The sequence below is a fragment of the Artemia franciscana genome, chromosome 17 (assembly GCF_032884065.1).
Source record: "Artemia franciscana chromosome 17, ASM3288406v1, whole genome shotgun sequence".
NCBI classification, from domain to species: Eukaryota; Metazoa; Arthropoda; class Branchiopoda; order Anostraca; family Artemiidae; genus Artemia; species Artemia franciscana.
The window spans coordinates 40,143,079-40,155,319 of NC_088879.1; the positions used below are offsets into that span (position 1 = coordinate 40,143,079).

The 12,241-nt window shown below is 35.0% G+C and overlaps 1 protein-coding gene and 1 long non-coding RNA gene across 4 annotated transcripts in view; one reads left to right on the forward strand and one right to left on the reverse strand.

Annotated features, from left to right (window-relative positions):
• LOC136038236 (uncharacterized) overlaps positions 1 to 12,241 on the reverse strand; it is a 73,026-nt gene that overhangs the window by 18,675 nt on the left and 42,110 nt on the right. The window lies entirely within an intron of this gene.
• Positions 1 to 12,241, forward strand: part of LOC136038235 (uncharacterized) — a 76,588-nt gene that overhangs the window by 4,463 nt on the left and 59,884 nt on the right. The window contains exons 1-2 of one of the 2 annotated variants that reach the window (XM_065721341.1): positions 792 to 1,850; positions 3,159 to 3,308. In XM_065721341.1, coding sequence (XP_065577413.1) covers positions 1,743 to 1,850; positions 3,159 to 3,308 — 258 coding nt within the window. In that variant the 5' untranslated portion in view covers positions 792 to 1,742. Of the gene's footprint in view, positions 1 to 791; positions 1,851 to 3,158; positions 3,309 to 12,241 lie in introns of those variants that run through there. The other variant, XM_065721340.1, reaches the window with a different exon arrangement.

The window sequence follows — 12,241 nt, forward strand, 5'->3', positions numbered from 1 at the left end:
TACTTCCCTACAATTCAGCTGTAAGAATTATCTTTAAATTTCAGATATTTTCATTCATGACATGCTTTTGTAAGGCAATTATATTATTCTGTTAGCGTATCTCAGAAAGGTGAACCTTATAACAGCGTGATTGTGTCCGTTAGTTCTACGGTGTCGAATTTTAAACCATTAAAAAGAATGAAGAGCTAAATCCCACCTGACTGCAATAAAAGTTTTAAGCCATTATAAAACAAAACATGTTTGAGTCACATGATTCTTAAAAGTAGCCTCTCTGTTTGTCTGTGGTATATTCAAATAGAAAAAGAGAGATTACTTTCCTATAGTTCCGTGGTAAAAAGTATGCTTTAGTTTCATTGGTTACATGTAATAGATTTAGTAAGAAGATGTCATCATTCCTTAAGTGCGTATCATAAAGGAAACCATAATAATGTCAAGTTTGGAGCCTGATTAGTTTCCTGTGTTTCTGTATGAAATTCTAAGCCAGTAAAAAACAGTTTTTAAGTCACGAGATTCTTAACAAACATTATTACAACATATATAATCACACATTGTATACAAACACATTTTTTGTAATATAATGAAAATATTTTTTTGCAAATATTTCCTTTCTCTTTGTTGTATATCTGACAAAATTCTTCGCTTCATTATTTCTACTCCTTTATTTTATCACCTTTATGTTCCAACAAGTATAGCATCATATTCCTTTGACCTTGAAGTAAAGCAAGGAAGGGGCTTCTTTATAAATCTTGGTTAAAGCACCGATGACATGGAAATAAAATTTACCCCCCCCCCCTAGAATTACCTCAGGTCTATTCATATTTATAGCTGAAAACCACGATTTTTATAGATTTTCTTTTGGTTGTTTCAAAATGATTGTGTGTGGCAGTATCACGCCACCTTGTGTGGCAGTATCACGCAACTGTCAGTTTTGCCACTTTGAACTGTGCAAATTGATAGGCAAAACTGGGTACAGTTAAATTTGACAATGCTTTTCACCCGTAAAAATTCAAACATCAACCCTCTGTTGATTTGGCGAAGACAACTACACCTTTGGAAGCTAAGTCTTTGTAAGCTTTTTGCTGCCGCATGTCTTAATTTACTGATTTTTCGACCACATTTCTTTTTCATATATTCGACACCTGCTCCTACCAAAAATGGTATAACTGCATATGGAAGATTTGTTCATTAAGAGGTGCTCATTTTCTTTAATTTTTCAAGCTACATATAGTTGATCGAGTTAACACATAGCCAATTTATGCAATCATATCTTATCTTGATTGTCCTCGGTACTTAAAAAAGTTTCTAAACGCACATTTTAATGATTCCCTTGATTGACAAAAGTAAATCTAAAAAAGTTAGTTTCTACTTCCTCCTATATCGTGCAATTTTTATTAAGCCCCTTTGTTTTTATTGCTAAATCTCTTATCCATTTCTCTGTTTATGTCTCTAACCGACCGTCGTAAAAGTCGAAGAGACAAAAATCCTGGATACCTCAAGCTATGATGGCAGTTCTAATGAATATTCTTGATGACTCACTTTCGTTGCACCAGCCTATAACATTCGTCTTATTACAAAGATCCACACTTTTGCCAATTAGAAAAAAATTTACAGTTCCCTGAGTACCGCCTTTCTGGCTATGATTTCAGTGGCATTCTCCAGTGTATCTTGTCTCAGTGTGCTGGAACCTTAGAAAAATTGTGGAAATAAAACTTCTAACAGAGAAGGTTGAATAGATGTAAGAAATGTCGAGCAATAGAAAAGGCGCAAAATCACCAAGGAATGCTATGTCTGTTCTTTTGTCTAGTGGAATTCTGAATGGACTTGGATCCATGTCCAACAACACAGATAAGGTTGGTTATCACCTAGTTCAATACACCTGATACCCAGGAATGTACAAATTGATTTTTCAGAGAGGCCCAATAATTTTTGGGGGGGATATAATAAAAAAAATGAAGGAATACCAAAAAATTAAGAGATTGGGTTATTTGGGGGACTTTGGGGAAGTCAGAACTCGGGCCCCCATTTTTCAAGTGTTGTCAAATGTAACAAAATAAGTTTGGCTTATTTATTTTCAAGCAATGCAGATCAAAATGTGGTACTATTCTAAGAATTTCATAGTTTTGAAACAACCAAATGAAAAGTCTAAGCCTGTATTAGGTGTGAATAGACTTAATATGGGTCTGGAGAGCAAAAATGTTATTTTTTTGTGGATTTTAGCAGATTTCATGAAATAGTCCCTAACAAGGTATTTTTCGCTGGTGCTGTATGTAGAATAGCGTATAGGAGTCGACATTAGCTTCCAAACGAGCCCTTAGTCGTCTCACTGTGACTTTGAGAAGATGCCAAGTCTCGTTTTCCTGCCACACTGTCCTATCTGTTGCTTCATTTATGTAACCAAGCGAGTTGATGTCTAATTCAGTAATTTTCCTTGCCTTTCGAATGGAAAATCATTTGGTTCTTCACCCCCCCTCCTTTGTGAATATTCTTTATTTCGCTGTTTTATTTTTTTTCAAAAAGAGTAAAAGAATATTTTTGTAGACAACCCTCCTCTGGTGTTTTACTTATGATTTTTTCCCCCTCTTTTAAAGCGTGTAGAAAAAAGTATGCCTATATAAGACTCAAGCAATCAAAACCAAACCTTCAAATCTCCCGCAATACCCAGAAGACCTAAACCGACACAAAATCAATGTATAACAAAATTAAAGTTAGCTTCACATTGTTTACTTTTCAGCTTTCTTTCTTTTGCCGGTTACCTACAAGAAAATCATTTGTATCCTCCCTCGTCATTTGATCCCCCCTCAGGGGGATTCAATCATTTGAATCCCCCCTCGCCATCATTCGCTGCGGTTTTGCTCTTCCGTAAAAAGGATTCATTTTACGTGTTCTGTTTTTTTTTGTAAGAAAAAGTAAAATAACATCTGTTAATAAGCCATGCTCAGGTGTTTTACTAAAGTTTGCTCTTCAACCAGTGTAGACAAAATCATGCCCAGATAACACTCAGTAATCAAAATCAAATTATCAAATTTTCTGCAATACGTACTCAGAAAACCTCAACCCACGGAACATCAATAAAATTTAACGTTAGCTCGACCTAGTTTACAGTTTGAGTTTTTTTCCGGTTCCCTGTTGGAATTTCATTTGATCCTCCATATTTGCAGACAACAAACGAGAATAAGGAGAAAAAGTCCCGAGTTCTCTATTCAGGATATCTACTGAAACTCAGCGGGAAAACTGTTCTATCAGGAGGCAATTGGAAAAGAAAATTCTTCGTTTTGGAAAAGAAACGACTGGTTTACTACGAGTCAGAGGTAAGAAAATCCAATAATGATTCCCTTTGCGATTCAGACTTATTCGAACACATTTGAAGTTCTCAATCAGAGTTGCTAGTCTTTGCGAAAAGCAAAAAAAAAGGCAAAGAAAGTGAGCAGTCCTCTGCTTAGAATGTTTGTCGGATTGTTATACTTTCATGCTTATAAATATTGCATCATTATTGGAAACCAGCCTGTAACAAGATAACATAGCAAGGAGGTCAAACAGCCCACTTAAACAAACAAATAAATATGATGATTTATCCAATGCTCAAAATAAAGTGTAAGGCAATGTTTTTTTTTGTTTTTTTTCTCTTTTTGTTTAACTCGTTGGTTCTATTTTTCAAATTAGGTCTTATGTGTATTCTGTATCGTTTGGGGAATATTTTTATTTAGAGGTCTTTATTGGGCTTTATTGAGAGGACTTTATTTGTGCGTGACAAAAAAAAAAAAATATTAGCGAACTTATTTTCCGGGGAGGGGCATGTCTCCTTCCCAAAAAGTTCTTTTGAGTAGGGAGGTAAGTTCCCATATAAGAAGTTTGAAAGAGTTCTGCATGTTTCATGATGATAACTATTTAGCATGCTAAAATCGGTGCAAACAGATTTAAATTTCTGTTCGACAGATTTTTAGGCTAGAATTTTGAGGATTTTTTTTTATTTCTCGACATATTCATCTAAATCTTAGTAACCCCACAAAAATTATACTGCAAATATGTCAAGTAGAGCAGTTCCAGCTTCTCTTACCCTTACAATCCTCAGTCAGTTTCAAATCAACTCGACCGGAGACCAAAATTGAATGTCATCACTCAGTTTAATTTTCTCTGCCTTGTGAGCAAGGGGGGGGGGAAGAGAAAAATATGCTATCGATAACTGGTGAACAACAGAACTAGTGTGTAATTTGGTCATTTTCAAATCGCTTAAATGTGTAGGGGCACGGTTTCTATTTCAACCTGAATTTGTGTTTGATTGGGGTCATAATATTATCTTTTTAACTTATAAACTGTAGTATCAATTAAAGTACTAATGCCTGTTTACGGCTATTATTATTTTAAAAATAGCCTGGTTTCACACCACCACAAAGGGAAGATATGGGGGAAATCGCCCTGACACTATTCAATGCTAATCCGACAAGATTTGTATATCCATACCCGAAAAGTGTATTTTTTTTATGGTTAAAAATCAAGATTGCTCATTAAGTCAGTATGAGTACAAAAAACGCATGGAGACACTACTCACGAAAAAACAGATCTGGCTGGTGAAAGAAACTGGGTCAAAGTCAGACAAGGCAGACCTACAGGTGATATGTTTTATTTTCACAACTTGACATAAGAAGCAAATTCAGTGCTATTTGAGTGCTATTTTGAGATAGACTTTTTATATTCCCATGGAATATGTGTTGATGAATTACGCCTATTACATGATCTTAAGCGAACGTAAATGTAATACCAGTAACAGATACTGACTTCGTGGGATATTAGGCCTAACCTACGTCCTTGCTCTTCAGCAAAAATCCGTGTTTTTACCTAAAAAATAATTACATTAAAGATATAGAAGAATTTTTCTTTTTCAAAATTGATATATCAAATAAGTGAATCTGCTCCCTCTCTTCTACCCCCTCCCTTTTAATAACATACTGTGTAAACTTAACTTCGCTAATCTTGAGCATTCCAATTTTGTGGTCCATATTTTACTAAATTCATTTAATTTATTCTGCTGATCATTTTCTGTTTGACATATTTCATTTTTGACTATTTTTCATGATTTTTGTCTATTAGAGCTCGTCTAACTCGTGGCGGATTTAGGTGGGGAAAGGGGCACAAGGGGCACGTGCCTCACTAACAGAGTTGCAGATTTGCGGTTGTGGTTGGGACCGCTTGGTCCGGCTAGGGTTGGGATGATGTAACACTTTAAACTTATTTATTTGTAATTGGCTTTATTAGTGAGTAATAAATAAGCTTTTTAAACAGTTCGTGGTAACGAACTGTAGTAAGGAGCGACCCGACTCAATATTAACCAAAACTGTAAAAAATGGAATTTGATACCAATAGCTACATCAAAAAAATCTCATTTTAATGCTGGTTTTAAATATATAAGTTTCATCAAATTTAGTCTTACCCATCAAAAGTTACGAGCCTGAGAAAATTTGCCTTATTTAAGAAAATAGGGGGAAACACCCATTAAAAGTCAAAGAATCTTAACGAAAATTACACCATCAGATTCAACGTAAGAGAGAACCCTATTGTAGAAGTTTCAAGCTCCTATCTACAAAAATGTGGAATTTTGTATTTTTTGCCAGATAGGCAGAGCACGGATGCGTGTTTATTTGTTTGTTTGTTTGTTGGTTTGTTTTTTTTTTTTGTTTTTTTCCCCAGGGGTGATCGTATCGACCCAGTGGTCCTAGAATGTTGCGAGAGGTCTTATTCTAATGGAAATGAAAAGTTCTAATGCACTTTTTAAGTAACCGAAAAAATTGGAGGACACATAGGCCCCCTCCCACGCTAACTATTTTCCCAAAGTCACCAGATCAAAATTCTGAGATAGCCATTTTATTCAGCGTAGTCGAAAAAACCTTATAACTATGTCTTTACGGACGACTTACTCCCCCAAAGTCCCCGTGGGAGGGGCTACAAGTTACAAACTTTGACCAGTGATTACATATAGTAATGGTTATGGGGAAGGGTACAGACGTTTTCAGGGGATTGTTTGGTTGGGGGGGAAGGGTTGAGAATAGGGGTATATGTTGTGGGAACTTTCCATCAAGGAATTTGTCACTGGGGAAGAAAATTTCCACGAAGGGAGCGCAGGATTTTCTAGCATTATCCAAAAAAACAAGGAAAAAATTAATATGAAATTTTTTTTTTCAACTGGAAGTAAGGAGCAGCATTAAAACTTGCAACAAACATATTTTATTACGCATATGAGGGGCTCACCTCCTCCTAATACCTCGCTCTTTACGCTAAAGTATTTTTAGTAATTTCAACTATTTGTTTTGCGGCTTTTGTGATTAAGGGGTCATTCTTACGGAATTGGGACAAAATTTAAGCCTTAGAGTAAAGAGCGAGGTACTGACCGGGGGGGGGGGTGAGCCCCCTCATATCCGTAATAAAAACATGAGAATACAAAAGTTCGTTACGTAAGCTAATTTGTAAGTTACGTATATCTTTTACTAATAAAAACAGTCTCAAAAAATTAAAAGTTCTAGTTGCCTTTCTAAGTAACCAAGAAATCAGAGGGCAACTAGGCCTCCTCCCCCACTCTTTTTTTCTCAAAATCATTCGATCAAAACTATGAGAAAGCCATTTAGCCAAAAAATAAATTTGCAAATTTCGTTTTAATTATTCATCTACGGAGAGCCAAAATCAAAACATGGATTGATTCAAAAACGTTCAGAAATTAAATAAAAAAACAAGTTTTTTTAACTGAAAGTAAGGAGCGACATTAAAAGTTAAACCGAACATAAATTACTTCGTAAAGGGGCTGCTTCCTCATCAACGCCCCGCTCTTTACGCTAAAGTTTTTTACTGTTAAAGTAGAGTTGAGAGAAAGAGTCAAACTTTAGCGTAAAGAGCGGGGCGTTGGTGAGGAAGCAGCCCCTTTCTTATATGAAGTAATTTCTGTTCGTTTTTAGTTTTAATGTCGCTCCTTAGTTTCAGTTGAAAAAACTTTTTCTTTTATTTAATAATAGTTAAGATTGTTTCTTTTTCCTAACAAGTTTGAAACGAAGTTCCAGTTACGTTGTGTTATCTTTGTTAGATTTTACTGATGACGCATACTACCTAAAGGTATTTAATTAAATTTAGATTTATCAGGGGAATTATTCCGTGTTACCACAAAATGCAACTGGGAGGTTAAAAATCCTCATTTCATATTAAAAAGGAGGGGAAACTTAAAATCATAACAATATTTTACTGTCAAAGGTTTGTTTTCGAGTCTTGCTATGGCACAGAGGCGAAGAAATTGACATATTGACTTTTTGATTTTTTTGTTTGCTTTTTTCCAACATTGTGGTTTTTGGGGGATTTATATAATAGAAAGTAATTGTATGAGAATTGTATACCATTACTATTATACCATTAATACCATACTATTAATACAAATAGTATTTAACGTTTTGGACTTCGGTTAGCAAATGGTGGCCAAATTACTATTTTCGTCTAGTTAAAGCTCTGCCTTTATGACATATCACGAATCTGTTATTCTTAAAGCATTAAATAAAGGCTAAACTCATCTGAACTTTAATTAATGTTTGCAGAAGTATTTACTTAAAACTAAGTAAATGAGTAATACTCCTAGTATAACCATAATAGCATAACCATGTTATACATATACATATACATATATACATATATTTATACATATACATATAGTTATACATATAGTTATACATATAGTATAACCATGATAGTATTATTATACTATAACCAATAACTAATCAAACTGCTACTATTATCCTTTATTATACTGCTACTATAATAGTATAGTACTATAACTAACATTTGTTTTTAGTGGCTGATATTAATAAAGCTGGTTAGTGAGCTTAGACTTATTTACCTTGTTTAGGCAGGTTTCCGGGATATCCTTTGTATGTATTAAATAAAAAAAACTAGTTTTTTTAACTGAAAGTAAGGAGCGACATTAAAACTTAAAACGAACAGAAATTACTCCGTATATGAAATGGGTTGTCCCCTCCGCAGTCCCTCGCTCTTTACGCTAAAGTTTGACTCTTTGGCACAATTCTACTTTTTAAAACAATTAAAAACTTTACCGTAAAGAGCGAGGGACTGCGGACGGGACAACCCATTTCATATACGGAGTAATTTCTGTTCGTTTTAAGTTTTAATGTCGCTCCTTACTTTCAGTTAAAAAAACTAGTTTTTTTTATTTAATTTCTGAACGTTTTTGAATTAATGCATGTTTGATTTTGGCTCTCCGCACATAAATCATTGAAATGAAATTAGTATATTAATTTTTTTTTTGGCTAAATGGCTTTCTCTTAGTTTTGATCAGACGATTTTGAGAAATAAGGGGTGGGGAAGGAGGCCTAGCTGCCCTCCAATTTTTCGGTTACTTAAAAAGGCTACTAAAACTTTTAATATTCAACGAACGTTTTTATTAGTAAAAAATATACGTAACTTAAGAATTAACTTACATAGCAAACTTTTATATTCTTATATTTTTATTATGTGTACGAGGGGGTTTGTACCCTCGTTAATACCTCGCTCTTTACACTAAATCGTAAGTTTTGTCTCAATTCTTTAAGAATGACCCCTGAATCAAAAAGGCCGTAGAATAAATAGTTGAAATCACTAAAAATATTTTAGCATAAAGAGCGAGGTATTTATCTCCTCCTAAATACCTCGCTCTTTATGCTAAAGTATTTTTAGAACCCCTCATATGCGTAATAATCTCTGTTCGTTTTAAATTTCAATGCTATTCCTTACTTTCATTTGAAAAAACATTTTCATATTTTTTCTTCATTGTTTTTTGTATAGTAATGCTCGAAAATCCTGCGCCCTTTTCATTGAATTTTTCTTCCCCCATGACATATTCCTCAAAGGAAAGATCCTCCCACAAAGCCCTCTCCCATCAACCCCACCCCCAAACCAAAAAATCCCCATGAAAACGTCTGTACACTTCCCAATAACCATTACTATATGTAAACACTGGTCAAAGTTTGTAACTTGCAGCCCCTCCCTCTGGGATTGTGGGGGAGTAAGTCATTCCCGAAGACATAGTTATTATGGTTTTCGACTATGCTGAACAAATGACTATCTTAAAATTTTAATCTGTTGACTTTTGGAAAAAAATAAGCATGGGAGGGGGCCTATTTGCCCTCCAATTTTTTGGTCACTTAAAAAGGGCACTAGAACTTTTCATTTCCGTTAGAATGAGCCCTCTTGCGACATTCTAGGACCACTTGGTCGATAAGATGACCCCTGGAAAAAAACAACAAAAAAAACAAACAAACAAATAAACACGCACCCGTGATTTGTCTTCTGGTAAAAAATACAAAATTCCACATTTTTTAGATAGGAGCTTGAAATTTTTGCTATTGAGTTCTCTGATATACCGAATGCGATAGTGTGATTTTTGTTAAGATTCTATGACTTTTAGGGGATGTTTCCCCCCTTTCTCCAAAATAGGGCAAATTTTCTCAGGCTCGTAACTTTTGATGACAAAGATTAAATTAATTGAAACTTATATATTTAGAATCAGCGTAAAAATTCGATTCTTTTGATGTATCTTTTAGCATCAAAATTCCGTTTTTTAGAGTTTCGTTTACTATTGAGCCGGGTCGCCCCTTACTACAGTTCCTTACCACGAACTGTTTGAAAAGAAAATAATTCGGTATTTCGGGGCTTCTGACATTATTACTCCTTTGCGGAAGTTAGGCTCAAAATTGAAAAAGGATTATATTTTTTCTCTGGGCCCCTTCCACCTCTTAGTTCGTTTATTTTCCCGTTAGTTTTCACCTGTTTTCGCTTTATAGTTGTGTTATCTCTTAGCAGTTCTTTCGTTAGTTGAATTATGGCTGTGGTATATATGTTTTATCGCTCGTATAGTTGTGTTATTTTCAAATTATACTCCATAATAGAGAGGCTCCGAACACCCAGCATTGTATATTAAGCTCTTAATTTGACGTTTTTTTCTAACGTGACCAGATTCGTCCTGCGACCTTTTCATTGAATTTTTTTCCCCCATGGCATATTTCTCCAAGGAAAGATCCTCCCACATAGCCCCCTCCCTCAACCCTACCCCCAAAACCAAAAAAATCCCCCTGAAAACGTCTGTACACATCCCAATAACCATTATTATATGTAAACACTGGTTGAAGTTTGTAACTTGCAACCCCTCCCCCAGGGACTGTGGGGGAGTAAGTCATCCCCAAAAACATAGTTATTAAGATTTTCGACTATGCTAAACAAAATGGCTATCTCAAAATTTTGATCCGTTGACTTTGGGAAAAAAATTAGCGTGGGAGGGGGCCTAGATGCCCTCCAATTTTTTTGGTCACTTAAAAAGGGCACTAGAACTTTTCATTTCCGTTAGAATGAGCCCTCTTGTGACATTCTAGGACCACTTGGTCGATACGATGACCCCTGGGAAAAAAAAAAAAAAAAAAAAAAAAAAAAAAAAAAAAAAAAAAAAACACGCACCCGTGATTTGTCTTCTGGCAAAAAATGCAAAATTCCACATTTTTGTAGATAGGAGCTTGAAACTTCTACAGTAGGGTTCTCTGATACGCTGAATCTGATGTTGTCATTTTCGTTAAGATCCTACGACTTTTAGGGGGTGTTTCCCCCTATTTTCCTAAATAAGGCAAATTTTTTCAGGCTCGTAACTTTTGATGGCTAAGACTAAACTTGATGAAACTTATATATTTAAATCAGCATTAAAATGCGATTCTTTTGATGTAGCTATTGATATCAAAATTCAATTTTTTAGAGTTTTGGTTACTATTGAGCCGGATCGCTCCTTACTACAGTTCGTTACCACGAACTGTTTGATTAAATAAAAAAAAACAAGTTTTTTGAAATGAAAGTAAGGAGCGACATTAAAACTTAAAACGAACAGAAATTAGTCCGTATATGAAAGGGGCTTTTCCTCCTCGACACCCCGCTCTTTACGCCAAAGTTTTTTATTGTTTTAAAAAGTAGAGTTGCGAGAAAGAATCAAACTTTAGCGCAAGGAGCGGGGTGTCGAGGAGGAAAAGCCCCTTTCATATACGGAGTAGTTTCTGTTCGTTTTAACTTTTAATGTCGCTCCTTACTTTCATTTCAAAAAACTTGTTTTTTTTTATTTAATTTCTGAAAGTTTTTGAATTAATGCATGTCTGATTTTGGCTCTCCGTACATAAATTATTAAAATGAAATTTGCATATTAATTCTTTTTTTTTGGCTAAATGGCTTTCTCTTAGTTTTGATCAGACGATTTTGAGAAATAAGGGGTGGGGAAGGAGGCCTAGTTGGCCTCCAATTTTTCGGCTGCATAAAAAGGCAACTAGAACTTTTAATTTTTAACGAACGTTTTTATTAGTAAAAAATATACGTAACTTAAGAGTTAACTTACGTAACAAACTTTTATATTTTTATATTTTTGATTATATATATGACGGGGTTGGTCCCCTCGTTAATACCTCGCTCTTCACACTAAATCTTGTTTTGTCCCAATTCTTTAAGAATGACCCCTGAATCAGAAAGGCCGTAGAATAAATAGTTGAAATTACTAAAAATAATTTAGCATAAAGAGCGAAGTATTTATCTCCTCCTAAATACCTCGCTCTTTATTCTAAAGTATTTTTAGAACCCCTCATATGCGTAATAATCTCTGTTCGTTTTAAGTTTTAATGCTTCTCCTTACTTTCAATTGAAAAAACTTTTTCATGTTTATATTTTCATTGTTTTTTTTAATAGTAATGCTAGAAAATCCTGCGCCCTTTTCATTTAATTTCTCTTCCCCCATGAAATATTCCTCAAAGGAAAGATCCTCCCATATACCCCCTCCCCTGAAACCCACACCCAAACCAAAAAAAAATCTAAAAACGTCAGTACACTTCCCAGTAACCATTACTGTATGTAAACATTGGTCAAAGTTTGTAACTTGCAGCCCCTCCCCCAGGGACTGTGGGGGGGGGGTAAGTCATCCCCAAAGACAAAGTTATAATGGTTTTCGACTATGCGGAACAAAATGGCTATCTCAAAATTTTGATCCGTTGACTTTGGGAAAAAATTAGCGTGGGAGGGGGCCTAGGTGCCCTCCAATTTTTTTGGTCACTTAAAAAGGGCACTAGAACTTTTCATTTCCATTCGATTGAGCCCTCTTGCAACACTCTAGGACCACTTGGTCGATACGATGACCCCTGGGAAAAAAAAAACAAACAAACAAATAAACACGCACCCGTGATTTGTCTTCTGGCAAAAAATACGAAAT